Here is a 19105-nt window from a genome sequence, read left to right as displayed (position 1 = left end):
GTCCTGTCCCGTCCAGCATCCCTGCAGCTTGAAGACTGCTTCCTTACAGACCCCCTTGGCTGTTAAGATTGGCAGGGGGGGCCTTCTTGCTCTTTCCACTGCTCTCAGAGGTTCGGGGGGGGGGCAGGTGGGAGAGAGCACTCTCTGTGGCAGCCCACAAGCTGTGGAATTCCCTCCCCACAGTGTTGCCACTGACACCTTCATTGTACAACTTCCATCAGTTGTCTTATATGAGTTTTAATCTTGTGTTTCTATTGCTGTAACCTACCTTTGGACCTTACGATGAAGACTGAGCAAGAAATGAAGTAAATAATAATGATGGTAATAAATTGTAATAATAATTCTTGGTACTTCCTTTAAAGAACAGCAGCTGCTTGGCACGTCTGTGGGCACAACAGTTGGGGAAGCATCAGAGTCTTAAGGTTTGCTGTGAGGCATTTAGCCCAAACCTGGACAGGGTTTTTGAGGTGCAATTAGGATAGTTTCCAGGGTAATTGCAGATGTCAGCTTTCGTCAGTGTACCTGCGCTTGGTGCTGGTCCTTTGACTGTGGCTTGCCCTGCTCTGTCCAAGACAGGAGGCAGTAAAATAATAATAATAATATAATAATAATTTATTATTTATACCCCGCCCATCTGGCTGGGTTTCCCCAGCCACTCTGGGTGGCTTCCAACTGAATATTAAAAACAGTACAGCATCAGACATTAAAAACTTCCCTAAAGAGGGCTGCCTTCAGTTGTCTTTTAAAAGTAAAATAGTTGTTTATTGCTTTGACATCTGCTGGGAGGGCGTTCCACAGGGCAGGCGCCACTACCGAGAAGGCCCTCTGCCTGGTTCCCTCTAACCTTACTTCTCGCAATGAGCGAACCGCCAGAAGGCCCTCGGCGCTGGATCTCAGTGTCCGGGCTGAATGATGGGGGGTGGAGACGCTCCTTCAGGTATACAGGACCGAGGCCGTTTAGGGCTTTAAAGGTCAGCACCAACACTTTGAATTGTGCTCAGAAACGTACTGGGAGCCAATGCAGATCTCTCAGAACCGGTGTTATGTGGTCCCAGCGGCCACTCCCAGTCACCAGTCTAGCTGCTGCATTCTGGATTAGTTGCAGTTTCTGGGTCACCTTCAAAGGTAGCCCCACGTAGAGCACGTTGCAGTAGTCCAAGTGGGAGATAACTAGAGCATGCACCACTCTGGCAAGACAGTTCGCGGGCAGGTAGGGTCTTAGCCTGCGCACCAGGTGGAGCTGGTAGACAGCTGCCCTGGACACAGAATTAACCTGTGCCTCCATGGACAGCTGTGAGTCCAAAATGACTCCCAGGCCTTGCTTTGTCTTGTATTAGCATTAACAACACCCTTGCAAGGACTAGGCTGTGTCACCTGTCACTGCTGAAGAAGACACCCCAAGCATCTTACCAACTGCTTCACATGGGAAGAACGTGGGGGCATATGAAGAGCCCTGCTGGATGAGGCCGGTGGCCCATACAGCCCAGCATCCTCTTCTCTAGTGGCCAGCCAGGTGCCCACATGGGAAGCCCACAAACAGGACCTGAGCACAACAGCAGTGCTCTCTCCCAACTGTGATTCCCAGCAACTGGTCTGGGAAGCATTACTGCCCCTCTTTCACAGTGGAGCTGCCTTATACCAAGGCAGACTATTGGTCCATCTCGCTCAGTACAGTCTCTCACACACTGACTGACAGCTGCTCTCCTGGGTTTCAGGCAGTGGTTTCAGGAGCCTTCTGCATGCAGAGCAGTTGATCTGCCACTGAACTATGGCCATATTATCCTCTCAGAGTGTAAATTCTAAAATCTGAGCTTTTCAGGCGAGACAAAGGTGACATTTGGGAGAGTATATGCATCTATTGTTATTAATATTCTTATTACTATTATTTTATTTAATTATATCTCACCTTTTCCCCAGACTGGGAATCAAAGTGGCTTACACAAATTAAAATGACACCTCTTTCCTGTGATGTATTAAGGAGCTCTTTTGCTGATAATAATAATGTTTTATACATTTGCAAGGCAAAACCTGGTGAGTATACCTGTAAGATGCATGTGTGAATTTGTGGCCTTCACTTCCTTGCAGTTTTTCCATGCATGCTTAAAACATTTAAGGTCTGTAGCAACAAGGAAGGCAGTAAAAGGCCCATGCCTGCCTCCCTTTATGGAGGAGTTACACTGATAACATTCATGTGCACAAAGCACAATGGGCCTCTGGACGGTGAAATTCTGGAAGGTGTTTTTTTACTTCCTCTACTGTGCTGTTTGCATTTTATGAACAGGACTGCATAAAATAATGCCAGAGGGTTACATTCAGCAAATATACATGAGGTTATTGTAATTCATCTTTATTTATCTTAGGAGGGGCTGTGGGAGAGAACGCCTGCTTTGTATGCACCAGGTTCTAGGTTCAGTCCGTGGCATCTCTGATTTAAAAAATAACAATCCAGAAACAACTGATGGAAAAGACCCTGTCTCTCTGCCTGACATCCCAGAGAGCTGCTGCCAGTCAGAGCACATAGCTCCTTATACAGTCTCACCTGATAGAAGGTACCTTCTGTGTTATGTTTGATTTATATCCTACCCTGCTGTTTTAAGGCAGCTGGCAATTTAGCAACTGAGGCTTAGTTCTGGCTTCTGAAAGTGCGAAGAACGATGCTTTCTGGGGTAGGCGGAGAAAACATATGGAGAAAATTGAGTCCTGCTTCTGTAATGTTCACACAGACAGTTTAGAGAGGAGTACATAACCCTGGTTCTTCCTTCCTCTGTCAGACTCCTTTCTGTATGAAGGCAATGGCAGCTGGAGAGCATTACACCGGTCAGTGGTGTAGTGGTTAGAGTGCTGGACGAGGACCTGGGAGGCTAAAGTTCAAATCACCCTATTCAGCCCTGAAGCCTACTGGGTGTGATCCTGGGCCAGTTGCTGTCTCCCTCAGCCTGGCCTATCTCACAAGGTTGTGAGGGTTAAATGAGCAGGGGGGGAGCCATGTACACCACCTTGAGCTCCTTTCCAATAAATAAATAAATAGAAATACTTTTCAGGCAGGCCAGTTAAACAGAAGCAGCTGCTCACGTGTGTGAGGCCCCACTTGGGCTGCAACATTGAGCCGTCTTACAGAACACCCTGTGCCCATCTATACAACAAAATCCACCAGTTGTTAGAAATGTAACTTTATGGGCTTAACCGATGCCAGGTAAAGAAAACCAAGTTGGGTTCTCCTTTTATAAAAGCCTGATCATGACAAGTGAGCAGCAGAGTCGCGGGGTTGACCAAACCACTTCTTTCCTCCCCTGTCGCAAGACATGCAGGCGATTCTTTGGTGGGGCAGGTTCTGGGCATCATTTGACGTGATACGTTGGTATACTGCCTGAGCGTTAACCTTTATACAGCTGTGGTTTTAGGAGTTTTCTTTGTGCTCCGTCGAGCTGACTTAACCTCTTCTGCTCCTGCTGCGTCATAACATACCTTGCATGCTTGTTCATCAAGTGGGTGTGACCTGGACTCCCGAATCAGGGAAAGCGAGTTTTAGCCGTGGGGCGTGTGGAATGTGGGTTTATCCTGCTCTCCCTGGCAGAGCTTGTCTCAGCCATTTATTTTCTCCTGTGCAGCCTCAGCCAGGCATAGCATTTTCTCAAGGAGCTTCCCTGGCTTTGCCAGAGCAGGTATTGCTCCTCAGGCCTGGGCATATAACAGCAAGTTAAGGAATGTGCACAGACCATGAATTTAAAGTACATTTAATGCACATCCCAAAGAATCTTGGGAACTCTAGATTTTAAGGGTGTAGCTCTGTGAGGGGTGAAACTACAGTTCCCAGGATTCTTTGAGGGTCACAGTAATCTGGTTTAAAGCTACTAGTGTGTACAGTCAAGGTACGCAGACCTTGAACTGGCCTCGCTGGAGAGGGTAGAGTCCTCCTGGTGTGTAAATACTAGTAAATCCTCCAGCTTTTCTCACCTGCTTGGAGGGCTGGCACCCTTCACTTCGTGAAGGTGGCCTCTCAGTGGGTTAGCTTTGCTTTTTTTCACTTCCTCAGCCAAGGGTGTCAAACCCAGGTGGGGGCCTGCTCCAGGGACGATTTTGGCTTTTGCTGATGAGCCAGAACCAAACTAGATGGCTTTTTGAAGGCATTGCAGGCTTCTATTTAGCCCTGTTTGTGAGGTGCTGCCTTATCTCTCAAGCTGGTCACACTCTGTGTATGTGCTAAGCTATGTGCGGGCGGGTTGATCTGCCTGCTGTTAGGAGGTCCCAGCGTCCAGGAAGGAGGCCTTGGAACTGTTATGTTGCCGTTTTGGGGTGGGGGAGAGGAGGAACGTGCAAGTAAACTTGCAATAAGCTGGGCTGGATCAAAGGTCTGATGGCCCAGCCTTGTGCTTGTTGATGGTGGCCCTACACAGGGCCGGCCCTACCATTAGGAACAGATCCTGGGGCAGGAAGGGATCACCATCAAGCCCCCTTGATCAGACTCCTCTGCTGGAGGTAGAGTTGTGTGCTAAAATACACTCAAGAGGGTGGAGGATGCTGTTGCATTGCTGGTGCTGAAATATGAATCAGCTGCTTCTGCCAGTGGAATGGGGTGGAGGTGGTGCCATCTTAACCTTCCCTCATGCAACATGCCTTATAGCCAAGTCAGACCAATGGGCCACCTAGCTCAGTCTTGTCTACGCTGACTGGCAGTGGCTCTCCATGGTTTCAGGCAAGCGGTCTCTCCCAGCCCTACCCAACCTGTGACCTTCTGCACTCAAAGCAGATATTCCACCATGAGTCCTTCCCCTAAAAATACAGATCCTAGTCTTCATGGTTCTGAATAAAGGGCTGATTTAAATAAAAACACAGGAAGCTGCTGTATACTGTACTGAGTCAGACCATTTGGTCCATCTAGTTCTGTATTATTTACACTGATTGGCAGCAGTTCTTCAGGGTCTCATATGAGGGATCTGTCTCTCCCAGCCCTACTTGGAGATGTTACCAAGGTCTGGACCTGGGACCTCCTGTACTCTGCTACTGAGCTACAACCTTTTTCAGTGGGTTTACTCTGAGTGGAACAGCACTGGGCTCCTCTTTCCCTGTAACAATTGTGCCCTAGTTTTAATGGCTACAGTGAGGAACTTGGCTGTACTGTATTTTCTGTGACCTTAAGGTTGGAGCCTTAACCATTGAAACAAACATAATTTATCCAAGTTCCTCAAGTCTGCGACTCCTTATCTGTATGCTGGTTTAGAAGCAATTTATACTTGTTGTGTGGATGTAGTTTTAGGGGTGCCCATGGGCGTAGCCAGGGGGAGCAGGGGGGCAGTTGCCCCCCTGGATCAAGTAAAACAATAAAAATATTTAACTGACCAATCACATCAGTTCACCCCCCCAAGTCCTAACCCCCCCCCTTAAAATCCTGGCTACACCCATGGGGGTGCAGCTCTGAGATGCAAATGCTCATGCGTGGCATCTCTTGAACGATCTGGGGTTTTAATTCAATTGAATGGTTATAGATGAGATTCACAGGAGACTTTCAATCCTGCCTTAAATGCTTCTTCCTAAGGGTCTCTGGTCTCGAATAGAGATGTGAAGGCCTGGGAAAAACCCAGGGATAACCCTCAGTTTTTTCCTCCAGTCCTCCCTCCCCAGAATCTTTACATTTGTACAATCAAGCCTGTTTGGGAGGGAGAGAATACCAGCAGGGGGGTGGGATGTTAGTTCTGTCTCCTCTTCCTAGCAGGAGGTTGCATAGCTGCAAAAATGCTGCTGCAACAGAAGTGACCATTCTCTTCCTCCCACTCCACCCCAACTAAAAAGTTCATGTGCTGTAGAGCTAGAGTGGCCTCTTGCTGGCATGGCCCGCAGGGAGCGTCTCCATAGCCCTGACCACTTCGGCTCAGGGTGCATTTGGGCAAAGGAGCTCCCAAGCTCTGCCGGAGAAATGCAGAGGCGTCTGACCCCTAGAAAACCCCAGGCTGGCAGGGCTTTCCCTTGGCCTCAGAAGGGCCTCTTTTTCCTCAACAAGGGCCCATTTGTGAGCATGCAGTAACTCCTGAGAATGGCCTGCTTTGAACAGAGCCCCAAACCCACAAAACACTCTTGGATTTTCAGAGGTATTTCATAAGGGCAGAATGACCGTTGACAATTGGGAAAAGCCTCTTTTTTAAAATATCCAGGAATGGTGTTCTGCTGAAATAGCTTATAAACCATGTCCCTAAACTATGTAGGTTCTCTTGAATATTACACAGCTACCCACACCCGCCAGTGTGTGTGGCATCATCCACTGTGGTAGGATGGCTGGAGTGTTCATGCTGGACGGGTTAGGGAAATTGAGTCTTGGCTAGCTGTAAAGCCCTCTGGGTAGCCTTCAGCAAGTTACTGTCTCAACCAACCTCACAGGGTGGTTCTGAGCACAAAGCACCACTCTTTTCAGAGGAAGGGAGGGATGACAGCATCAACTCAGAGGTTTGAGGGGTGTGTGTGACCCAGGAGAAGACTTTCTTTGGCAGCTCGTAAGTTGTGGAATTCCCCCTCCACAGAGTTCTGTCTGGCTTCTTCACAACCAGCAAATGCTGACACCTCTTTACCCTGATCTTTGAACACCTGAGAGGTGTGTTTTCAGGGCCCGGTCTGTTCCTGTGTCTGTGATCTGAACTACAGATTATATAATTAATTCTGAATTTTAAATTGTTGTAACCCACCCTGGGATGTGCTGGTGAGCAGTGCCTAATAAATTTAGTAGCAATAATAATAACAGTAACAACTGATGATATACCAAGTTAACATTGAATTTGCCTAGCTGCCAAAATTGTATCTCGTGTTCCATGTGTGTTTCATCCATGTAATTAGAACATTGTGCGCTTTAATAGTCTCCTAAAAAGATCTATGTTAATAGCACAAAAATATATTTTAATATGGTTTTTAACACACATTTTTGTGTTTTTTCACAGGGTCGCTGGCAGGACCAAGAATTTGGAGCCGTGGGCTGTCAGATCCTGTCTGTTGCTGAACCTGGGGCACCTCCCAGGGTTAATCTCCCATCATGTTTCACCTGATGAAAAAGGACAGAGATGGGTCCCGAAGGGAGAAGAAAGAGAAGAAGGAGAAGAAGGAGCGGATGTCGGCTGCCGAGCTGAAGAGCCTGGAGGAGATGAGTATGCGCCGGGGCTTTTTCAACCTCAACCGCTCCTCCAAGAGGGATGCAAAGAACCGGCTGGAGATCTCCAACCCCATCCCTATCAAGGTGGCCAGTGGCTCCGACCTTCACCTGACTGACATCGACTCAGACAGCAACCGGGGGAGCGTGATCCTTGATTCCGGTCATCTCAGCACGGCCAGCTCCAGCGACGACCTCAAGGTGGATGACGGCAACTTCAAGGGGTCCGTGCTGCAGCGGGCAGCCAAGTTCGGCTCTCTGGCCAAGCAGAACTCGCAGATGATCGTCAAGAGGTTCTCCTTCTCGCAGAAGAGCCGCGATGAAAGCACCTCGGAGACATCCACCCCTTCCGAGCACTCGGCTGCCCCTTCCCCGCAGGTGGAGATGCGGACGCTGGAGATGCAGCTGGCCAAGCAAGCCATACCACCTGGGCCCCCGCGTGTCCCTTCCGCCTCACGGACCAGGCTGCCCGAGGTGGTCAGCAAGCGGTTCCCCGCTGAGCTGAAGCTCCCCGTGGTGGTTCCCCCTCAGCCCCCCGTGCCCAGGCAACTGGAGCTGCAGCGGCGCAACACCGGCGACTTTGGCTTCTCGCTGCGCCGCACCACCATGCTGGACAGGGCTGCTGACGGGCAGGTGTACAGGCGGGTAGTGCACTTCGCCGAACCGGGTGCTGGGACCAAAGACCTGGCCCTTGGCTTGGTGCCAGGCGACCGGCTGGTGGAGATCAATGGGCACAACGTGGAAAACAAGTCCCGGGATGAGATTGTGGAGATGATCCGGCAGTCGGGGGAGACAGTACGCCTGAAAGTGCAGCCCATCCTAGAGCTGAGTGAGCTGAGCCACTGCTGGCTGAGGAGTGGGGAGGGCCTTCACCAAGCAGCCTTTGATGTAAGTAGCTGCTCCACTTTGGGGCACAAGTAGGGTGTGTGCGCTCACACTGGTGGTACACGAGGGCATTCTTGGCAACATCCCGTGTCTTGTCTATCCGACGCAGGTACCTGTGTAAGGACACACTTCACACTGTGCATAGTTATGGAATTCACTGCCACAATATGTGCTTATGGCCACCAACTTGGATGGCTTTAAAAAGGAAATAGGATAAATCCATGAAGGATATGCCTGTCAGTGGCTACTAGCCAGGATGGGTTTGCTCTGCCCCCAGTGTTGGAAGCACTGTGCCTCTGAAAACAAGTGGGGAGAGGTGCTCTTGTGCTCAGGTTCTTTTTTTGGGCTTCCTGTAACGGGCATCTGGTTGGCCACTGGACTAGAGGGGCCCCCTTTGGCTTGATCCAGCATCCAGGGTCTCTTCTGTTGTTCTTACGTTAATGGGATCTGTTCTGTCACTGGTGTCTGGAGCAGGATGATCATGATCATAGACTCAAGCCGCAGGTTGGCTGTTGTGGTTGTGACCCCGTTGCTTATTTCGTGTGGAAGAGGAAGGGGCATGTGGTGCTTATATTAGTGCTATAGGGCCTGCAGAGAAGCAAAATTTCCCTTCTGGGTGGTTAGAGGAATGTGGGATAGGTTAGGAGAGAAATGTATCTTTCTTCAAGTATCACAAAGGATGGTGATGGTGGTTGGGAGGAAACAATAATTTATAATTTAATAATACACATTTTCACAGTACTTTTCAGGTGTTCAGTTCATAATCCTGTGACCCATATCTTCTGTAGGGAATATTTGGCTGTGGTTTAAACTGGGATCTTCCCAGCTTCTAATCTTGACCGTGTGTGTGTGTGCGCGCACACTTTGTGGATCTTCTGAAATATTTAAAGGCTGAGGATGCTTCAGGAAAGTTTCGTAGGCAAAAGTGGAAATGGCCCTGGAACATTAGTTCTATTTGAAAGTTATTGTGCAGATGAAATTATCGGTGTTTTAAGAACACTTGTGGCAGAAGATGAAGGCTAAGCCCAGATTGTTGTGTGACTTTCCCCACCAGACGGTGTGTGCCTATCCTTCTGCTTATAGTTTTGATTTTGCGCCTAGGGTGGTGGTGGCAGTGGAGAACATAACATTAATTTCGTGTGTTTGTTTGGACTTTCTGTTCTACACATCAGCTACAGTTTGTGCAATATGGGGACATCGCTTGTTCATTCAGACATTAATATTTATTTTTCTCTTTGTGGCAAATGACCTTCAAGGTACATCTTTTTCTGCTTGAGCCAATCTACCTTTTAAGGCATTAAGTTTAACTTACTGCTACAGGTTCTGTTGTTCTGTTATCGCTGCTTTACAAAATGGGGGTGGTGACTGTGGTCCTGCTGTTGCTGTGTTGATCCTTCCTGTGAACTCAGTTGCCCCGTGTGAGTATTGCCCCACAGAGGGATTATTGATGTATGTGTATGTGTATAAGAGAGAGAGAGAGAGGTTGTGGGGCAAGGATCTTTTATAACTAGCAATAAAGACTTTAAGAGTACCTGTGAAGAGGGATTAGGAGCAGCATTATGGGCAGGTGACCCATATTCTCTTGGCTGCTTGCAGAAACCTCTGTTAGTGACTTTGAGCTGGCTTGAGTGCTGTGTGTGTGTGTGTTTGTGTTTGTACCAATGGGGTCATTTTAAATCTCATCAAAATCCCTGAAGGCCCCTGCGAGAGTTAAGTCTGCTGCATAGCACAGAGAAGCTCATTGCATTCCCTCGGCCTGTCTCCAAACGGAAGGGAAGCACATGGTGTTTACAGCTCTCAAGTCAAGCGTGCAATTGGGGCTGCTAAAAATTGGATGCCCGGTGAGCTGCCAATCGGGCTGATGGCCCAGGTGGTGGCAGGAAGTGTTATGAGAATATGAGGCATAAGTGGAAACTGGCAGGGCCTCTGAAGTCTCCTTAAGAGGGGAGGAAGCCTTCCCTGAGATCAGTCAGAGTGGAGGAGGCCAGATGTGTCTGGGGCACAGCTGCATGTGCTGGGCAAGCAGCCTGGGTCATCATGGTAGCCATATGTGCCCTCCACTCTCCCCCTGGGTGCAGTTCTGGGTGCTTATGTTGGAAGATTCAGGACAGATAAAAGAAAATACTTCTTCCTGCAGCACATAGTTAAATTTGGAAATCGCTCCAAATGGTGTGATGTCCACCAACCTGGATGGCTTTTAAGGCTGGGCGATATATGATTTTCAACATCACGATATATCACCAGCTAAATATCACAGTATATATCTATGGCGGTGGAGGGACTTGCTGGGCCTCCCTGCGGTGGCAAAGGGTCCCGCTGTACCTGCCCACAGTGGTGGAGGGTGCGCTGCACTTCCCCGTAGCAGCAGAGGGCCCTGAAGAGGTCCCTGTGGCAGTTAAGGGCCTTGAAATGTAAAGTATTAGTAGATTTAATAAAAATATTAAATAAACTTCCATATAATATATTTTCAACTAATGTAAGAGCAGTTGGGGAAACCCAGCCAGATGAGTTGTTGTTGTTGTTGTTGTTGTTGTTGTTATTGTTATTATTATTTAAGTTATTTTCTTGTCAAGTTGTATCTGCTTCCTCACTCAGAGGCCTAAGTGGAATATATGCATGCATAAGCCCCACTGAGTTCAACTAAACTTACTTCTACTGTTCTGGGAGTAAGCTCCCCTCATTGAATTCAGTAGGGCTTGCTTGTGAATAGACACACATTTGCTTGCACTGCTTACCAAAAAACACCTTCCCCATAATTCTCACATAGTACCCAACCTGCCATTTCAGCATAAGGTAGCCAGCTAAGTCTTCTCCCCTCCATCTCCCCCCACAGAAGGGCTCCCTGCAAAGCCTACTAATCTTTCCCTTTTTATCAAAGGGAGGGAGGGCAAGCAAGCAAAAAGATAGTCTCCTTTAAATAAATAAATAAACTCTTCCTTTTTGATATGGAGGAAAGCTACATAAACAACATAAACACCACCAGAAGATAAAAATAAAAACTCTTCCCCCTCTTTTTTTTCTAAAAGAAAGAAAAAAGAAATGCTTTCCAGTTCTTTGTGTTCTTTGTTTACTTTGCCGTTGGATCCTTGATTGTCGTTCAACAGTGTATTGTCATGTTGAAACACGTATCACAATGTTATTTCAATACCGGTATTCAATAGTATGGAAATTTATTGCACATCCCAAATGGCTTTAAAAGAGGATTGGACAAATTCATGGAGGAGATGTGGCTGCTATCCACAACGGCTGTGCTCTTCCTGCATGGCTGGAGGCAGCAATGCTTCTGAATACCAATTGCTGGAAACGGCAGGAGGGGAGAGGGCACTGGTGCTCGAATCCTGCTTGCGGGTTTCCCATGGGGGCATCTGGGTGGCCACTGTGAGAACAGGTTGCTGGACTAGATGAACCGCTGGCCTCATCCAGCAGGCACTTCTGATCTTCGTATGTTATCTTTTTAATTCTGGAACTGTGTGTATGTCCACATGCAGATGTGGAATGCGGTATCTCACAGGGAATTTGGTATCCTGCGAATGCGTTGTCTATTAATGAAATAACAATAATTCCTAGCCACTGATGAGGCTTCTTTAGTGCCACTTCCGCTTGTTCACTAGCAGGAGAGCATCAAGCTGTCTGGCTGCTGCTGGGAGTTCTTTCGGAAGAGGGTGCCTCTGTGAGAACATCTTCCAACAGATCTGGATATACGAGCTGCTCGCCTCCTTGTTATTACATGCCAACTTCTATGCAGCTGCTATGTTTCTTCCTTTTCCTTGTAGAAGTTGAGAGCTAATAGGGATAAATAGATAGATAGAGAAGAGAACATGCATCTCAACTTTCTTGGGGCATTAGGCCTGGATTCCTGCTTTCTCCCCTTCATGAAGCAGAAATGCAAGCCAGGATGGCGAATAACAGCAGAGCTCTGAGGCTGCCCTGGATCAACCAGGGAAGATGTTGAAAGCAAATCCAGGAAGTGTGAATGCAAAGTTCAGAATGCAGCAGCAAGCATTTCAGTAGGGTGGTTAGGCTTACGTGAGCTTCTCTTTCAGTCAGTAATAGAATTTTTGTTGGCTGCTCCCCACAAGGCTCCAGTTAACTGCATTTCCCCCCCTGCTGCAGAATCTTGCGAAGGGATCTTTTAGCTTAAAGTTGTAGACGGGCACTTTCCTGCTGGCCTATGGTGGGTAGGAATGGCTTCCAAGCAACCAGTCTAATAAACTTTGAAAAAGTTGATTTTTCTTCTCAAACATGGCCGACGTAAACAGCTTTGGAAAGGTAGGCAGGCTAGTAAAAAAATTAACAAGTAGTGGGCTAGTGTCTTTTGCAGACCTATTTTCATTATAAGTCCTCTTACACCTCTGTAGCAGTCATGCCTTCCTCCAAAGAATCCTGGGAGCAGTAGTTTGCTAAGAGGGCTGGGGATTGTCACTCTGTGAGGGTCTCCTGACACCTCTCAGCATCCTTAACAAACTACAGTTCCCAGCATTCTCTGAGGGATGCCATGACCACCAGTGGTATAAAAGTGCTTTAAATGTATGTTTTGGGGGGTGACCTGCATCTCCCTTAATAGGTAGGTTACACAGTCTGCATCAGGCCTGCCTCTTCCTTCCAAGCCCTTTTCGCCTTTCCTACCAGTCAGTCAAACCCCCATCACCTTTCTCTTGGCTTTGTTGTGGCTGTGGGAGCCCCAGTTACCCCTGCTAAGATTTCCCATACCTCATGTAAGCTCATGTAAGGAGTAGCATAAGGAGCATTGTAAAGGAACCAGTCAGTCATGTTAAGATCATTATGGAGCCAGATTGTTTTTATGAACATGCCCTTGTTGTCTGGAAACAAATTGAGTGTTGACTTTAGCTCCCAAAGGGCTCCTTGGCTTTCTCCTGTCTCGAGGGAGAAAAAGCTGTGAAGCCCAAGCCTCTTTCTTTTTAGACTGTGCTCTTCCTCTCCTTCCTTCTCCCTAGACCCTTTCCCTACAAGCTGTTCACCGATTCTGTGTTTCAGGGATCCCAGCACGGGAAAAGTACATTTGGAAGGAGCCGCCAGTTCCTTGCTGGGCTTGTCTTGCTAATGCTTGAGCTTGTTTCTCTGCACAGGGCTCTGGGGGAACCAAATTAATTTGGGAGTTGGGTGAACACATTAGGTGCCTGCAGAGCATTTCAAAAGGCTTATGGAGACGTTTTAAGAAAAGGATGTAATTGCTCCCCCCTCACCTCCCCTTTCCTTGGTGCTTTTATGGGTTATTGTTGTTTAATTTCTTATTTTATCTGTTATGTTTGTTTAATAGTGGAGCAAGACTTTATTTTGATGTATTTATTACTGGGGTTGTTAATTTTGATTTAGTTCAGTACTGGTTATGTGTTAAGCCTATATTATTTGTAAGATTGAATTTATGCAATGTTTGTTGATTCCCCCCCCCCCCCATTTATATTTTTTGTAACCCCCCCCCCCTCCTTGTGTATTTTAATAAGTTAGTGTTTTCTGTGAGTTGCCTTGCACACTGTTTTATTGTGGAAAAGGTGACATTTTCTTTATCTGCACTTTTTATAAAACACTATATAAATGGAAGAAAGGCAGGGTGTGAATTGAATAGATTAGTGAACGAACACCAGGCTTTAGGATTCTGTTTTCCCTAATGCTTCTCCTTGCCTCAGCAGTTTGTAAGCAAACATAATAACTCTTGTTAGGGGGTGGCTGCTGTTGTGGGCAGCAGATGTGTATGTACGTATTGGGGGGAGGGCCAATAGCTCAGTCGAAGAGCACCTGCTTTGCTTGCAGAAGGTACCAGGTTCAATCCCTGGCCTCTCCAGGGAAGGATGGGAGAGATTCCCACCTAAAACCCTGGAGAGCTGCTGCCAGCCAGTGTCGGCAACACTGAGCTAGATGGGCCAATGATCCAATAAAGCATAAGGCAGCTTCTTGTGTAATATTTGTGTGTTTGTGTATTTAGAGTGTCTGTATGAGAAAGAGATAGAAAATTGATTCCTGCCTGGTGTCACGTGAGTGGCACCTGAGCTTCTTGTGGTCAGTGATGCTTAATCCATTTGGGGGTCTTGAGTCTCAAAGGGCCCAGGAAAAGCTAGACACACACACAGAGTTGAAATGTGAATTTCCTTCCTCCTGTGTCCAGAAGCGCAGCATTCACAAGGAGGTAATTTAATTATTGTTTGATTTTATACCAATGTTATATATTTGATGTTAGCCGCCCTGAGCCCGACTTCGGCTGGGGAAGGCGGGATATAAATAAAAGTTTATTATTATTATTATTATACCTTCCATTCAGAACGTGTTCTTTACAAATTGGGGGGGGGGCTGGGTGGTTCTGGTGTCTCTCCTCCCAACTCTTGCTCCTTTTTTCTGGAACATGGTAGGCTGAGATGATGAACAGCACCTGCCTTTATTGAGATGATGAGGTCAGCCACTGTGAAACAATGTCCAGCACTCGTGAGCATGACAGCCGCCTACCCCATCCTCCACTAACAAAGCAGTTCTGCAGAGGACACAGGCACTTGTTGTGTGGAGGGATGGAGGAGCAGCAGGAATACTCTGCACAAGAGGGCAATGCAGCCTCCCAAGGTTTGGCATGCCTGCCCCCCCCTTTCTCCCCCCTCTCCCTCCCTCTTCCCACCCCACTCCATTACCTTCCAGCTCACTGAAGCACTGCTGCATAACTGCAGGCAACAGGCGTCCCTTTGTCCTGGCCATAGGCAGCCACCCTGAAAGAGGGCTCTTTGTCATTTTTCCATCTCATCATCTTATTGACCCCATTGACAGAATGCTTGGGATCCTCCAGTAAGTGGACAGCTCTGTAGTGAACCAGCATGGACTATGTCACTTCAGAGTACAGGTGGAGGTGTCACTCCCACCTCCCCCCTTTTATAAAAATCTCTGCAAGCAACAAACCTGTTAGGATCAGACCCAACTCACTCTTTCTCCCTGCTTGTGGGAAGGCCACATCCACCCATACATTGAAAGCATGGGGCTTCCCTCAAAGAGTCCTGGGAACTAGTGTAGTTGGTCAAGCATGCTGGGAATTGTAGTTCTGAGGGGTAAATTACGGTTCCCGTAATTATTTTGGGGGCAGGGTGGAAAGCCATGTGCTTTCAATATATGGCATGGATATGAACAAAGTTGTTGGAAGGGAGTGGACTGACCTTCATTGGAGGTTTCTAAACAAAAGTTGAATGGCCATCTGGCAGGGATTCTTTAGCTGTGATTCCTGCATTGCAGGGGGTGAGACCTTCAAACTCTACAATTCTGTGATTCTAATTACTTTTTTTTAAACCATTGGAAGATTTGGAAATGCTTTACCTATAGGCATCTGTTTGGGAATTATACCAGTGTTTGGGAATTATGCACTGCTCTCTCTGTTCATTTATCTAACTTTATGGGTGCTTGGGATCTGATCAGCCATGAGAATAATGCGCTCTCTCTCTCTCTCTCTCTCTCTGTGTGTGTGTGTGTGTGTGGTATCACCCCCCCCCCCAATATCCTGATCGGAACTATCCCTCTGGGCCCATGGAGTGTGTGGAAGAGGCGTCACCATTGCCTCTTGTTGGGTGTAGTTCTTCAGGAGATCTTGCTTCCCCTCTTGGCAAAAGAACTGTGCCCTCTAATGTGGCAAGGAGCAGTGAGCCGGAAGCATTGCCAGTGCTTGGGTGGCTTACTCACAGTCTGGATGGCTGGTTTGTCAAGGGTGAGTTGGAGCTGAGCAATGACTTCCTGGCCCTAGTCCAGCTGTCTTTTCCCTCCATGAATTAGCAATTAGCTGCCCTGCCTAATGATGTGAAAGGAGCCTCCTGCCCTGGGGGGCAGATTAGGAAGCTTCCTCCAGCCAGTGTTAAAGGAATGAAGGTGCTCCAGTGACTCTGCTGGAGTCTGCCTTAATCAAAAGCACTGAAATATTTTAAATGGGTTATTTAAAAATAGGGATGTAAGAAGGCAGTGATTTCCATTCATCCTAATCAGCACTGCTTCCATTATGCTGCAGTTTGGTTTCCACCGAATGCAACATCATTCATCTCACTGTCCACTGTTTAAAGCAAGTTATACCAGCCTGATCCAACAGCCAGGCTTTTCTGATGCTCTTACAACTTTCTGCCAGCTGTTGTCCTAATGATATGTAGAGGTAAAACCTGAGTTTGCCTCCATTTCTCTTCTCTCATCCTCTGTATTCACTCTGTTATTGGCTTCCAGTTTTCTTGATAGGCCTCTGTCTTCTCTCTCTGCCAGTATCCTCTTCCTGACTGCTTTGAGTAGTGGAGCAGTGCGCAACTACATGTATTTTTAGTTATAACGCCCCCCTCCTTCTTTTGCATAGCTGGCTCTTTGCTTATTCATATTGATTTGGAGGGTGTATTTTTAATATATTGTGGGCAGTCTTGTCAGCATTTGCTCTGTGGTATGCTTCCAGCCCCCACTTTCGTTTTCTATTATTTTATCCTGTGCAGGGCCTAGATTTCTCAGTTTTTGTAATAGGATGAAAAGGTATTTCTGGTCAATGCTGTTTTAGCATTGTGTGTATTCTCACCCCTCATACCAATCTGCTTATTTGGGGGGAAGTTTAGGTTATTTGGGTCAATGGTAGAGCCCCTGCTTTACATGCAGAATGCTCCAGGTTCAATCCTAGCTCTTCCAGGCAGGACAGGGAAAGACCACTTGCTGAAAGCATGGAGTTGTACATGTTGGGGTTCCTGATGTAAGCCTGTGGGCACCATAGTGCCTTCAGACCCCTCCCTCTGCTGAGGCCCTCTGTCCTCCCAATTTTAATATTTTAAAAACTGATGATTTTTGATGGGCATGGAGTATTTTGGTTGGATGTGTGTGCCCCATGCTTTATTTTTCCTGTATCTTAATTGTTTTGGGATGTGCATAGGTGTTTTGCCTCTTTGAAGGAGTAGGGTCTCAAGCATCACACGCTTTCCTTCTGCAAAATGGGTATTTTTTTTGCGGTGCCTGTGACAGATTCTTAAATTTTCAGATCAAGATCTTTAAGCATAGACAGTACTGATTTTGATGGACCAGCTTTTTGACTTGGTAGCTTGCTCCTTTGCTCCTTATTCTGCTCTGACTTGACTGTGCCAGCTGTGTCTCCACAGGCTCTTGTCTTCAGCCTGATATCCAATAAAGAGATCAAGTAATTGCAATGGCTGAGGTCAATCAAAGTGGTTGCCCTGGTTCCCTCCCTCCCCTGTAAACATCCACCTGACAGCAGGTAGCCACCACCTGTCTTCTGCTTTGCCTAATGGGCTCTGACTACTTATACTTCCATCCTGCTCCTCCCTGCCTTTCGGACCCTGTTTTCACATCTTGTTCAGGAAGGATTTTGAATATATAGAGCTTTGAGGTGGCAGGTCTCTTATTTGTCCTTCGCTTCATTGAGGGGCCCTTGTTGGCTTCCTCCTCCCTCTTTCTCCTTCTGTTGCTCTTACCCCACAAGAATTATGGCAGCTTAGGTTGGAAGCTTTTAATTTTTCCTTCAACTTGGGAACCTTGCATGTAAAACTAGGGGAATCATAGCTGGAATATGGCTGAGCTGCTGCAGGCTTGGCCCTAAGTACATTTGACCCTGTTCTGTCATCCCGCTTGCATTATGGAGATCAAAGAAGAAATGGTAGACTCTGTGGACAAACCGCTTGCTGCTTTTGATGCTGGAGAAGTTGAGCTTGTGCTTGGGACTCCTTCTGGTCGTGGAAGCACTTTCTGTTACAGTGGCAGGTGTGTGGCAGCGGTATGCTTGGATGCCCGGCTGCACCGCCTTGCCACAAACGTGGAACGACTTGCCAAAGAGTTTGAGGCACAGGGGACACGCCTTTCGGCCCTCGAGGGGCAGATGGCTGCCCTGGAAGATACATCGGAGAGGCTTTTGTGTACCGAGAGGGAGAGCCGTCGCCAAATTGGTGACCTCGAGACTTAACAGCAATGGAAAGGTATGGACACCTTGCAACCAAGAGATGGCCAAGGGCAAGCGAGGTCCTTGCTGGGGTGAGGATTTCTCCTTTTCCCGTCACTGAAGAATTGTGATAAAATCTAGGCTCCGTTATGGCTGCTCTGGTGTGAGAGTCTGGAGAATCCATCTTTTCTACACCAAGAGACTTGGATCTTACTTTTAGTGATTGCCGTGTTCCATCATCAGCAGTGCAATATACAATGCGGAGGGTTTTGTGTATAAAGGGATGCCCTCATTCCAGCTCACTGAGCTATACTGCCTCCCCAAGAAGATGAAGAAAGTCCTTTGCTCTCTGTTTATTTTTGGAGCAATGCTCCTTGGCTTCTGCCCCTACACATCTGAATGTTCAGGTCTTGGAAGCAGAATAAATTATGCAGATGTTCACACGAACAAATGTACTTGATGGCATAGCTCATTCTGGGAGTAGAATTTGGGTGATGTCTTCTTGTCCTTCCTTAATGCACAGCCTTTGCCTAGATGGAGGAAGAGGAGGAGTGGGAGTTTCCTCCAAGGAAAAAAGAAGCCTACTGGAATGTCTGCACAAGAGCAGTCTGTGCCCCTGGTTTGATTTTTAAGTCTGGAACCGGAACAGCCAGGAGGCAGTGACTGTAGAGGAAGGTGGTGTGTCAGCCATGTGTGGGGATGTGGGTCAAGGAAGTAGTCAAGTTGAAAACTCGGGGGGGGGGGGGGAGTCTTTAGAAACACAGGAACTGGGAAAAGAAAAACCATAGCCAGGTCAAAGGAAAGCAAGTTGTTAGGTTGGGAATAGAATAGTCCGCAGAATTGTCTGGAGCATGGTCTGACCTGACCTGAGACAGGCTGTATAATATCTTGATTTATTATTTTGTTTATGGTATTTCTATCACACTTTTTTCTCCAAGGAGCTCAAGGTGGTTCTCCCCCTCTTCATTTAAACCCCACAACCAGCCTGTGAGGTAGGTTAGGCTGAAAGTGAGGGACTGGCTCCTAGTGTCACACCCACTGAGCTTAATGACTGAGTGTGTGTGTGTGTGTGTGTGTGTGTGTCCCATGTTCCAGTTTTAGGAAGAGCCCTGTGCCGTTCTGCACTGATGAAGACTCGTCAAATGAAGGTACTGCCTACAAGCAAACCAGCCACTTCCCCCCTCCCTTGTGGTTGTGTGACAAACTCATCG

The 19105-nt window shown here is 47.4% G+C and overlaps 1 protein-coding gene across 11 annotated transcripts in view; it reads left to right on the top strand.

Annotated features, from left to right (window-relative positions):
• Positions 1-19105, top strand: part of MYO18A (myosin XVIIIA) — a 146974-nt gene that overhangs the window by 2892 nt on the left and 124977 nt on the right. For all 11 annotated transcript variants that reach the window (XM_080982729.1, XM_080982728.1, XM_080982724.1 and 8 more), the window contains exon 2: positions 6921-8014. In XM_080982729.1, coding sequence (XP_080838855.1) covers positions 7013-8014 — 1002 coding nt within the window. In that variant the 5' untranslated portion in view covers positions 6921-7012. The remainder of the gene's footprint in view (positions 1-6920; positions 8015-19105) is intronic.

Source organism: Podarcis pityusensis, assembly GCF_964106645.2.
Source record: "Podarcis pityusensis genome assembly, chromosome: 15".
Lineage (NCBI taxonomy): Eukaryota > Metazoa > Chordata > Lepidosauria > Squamata > Lacertidae > Podarcis > Podarcis pityusensis.
This window is presented reverse-complemented; position numbering and strand designations above follow the sequence as displayed.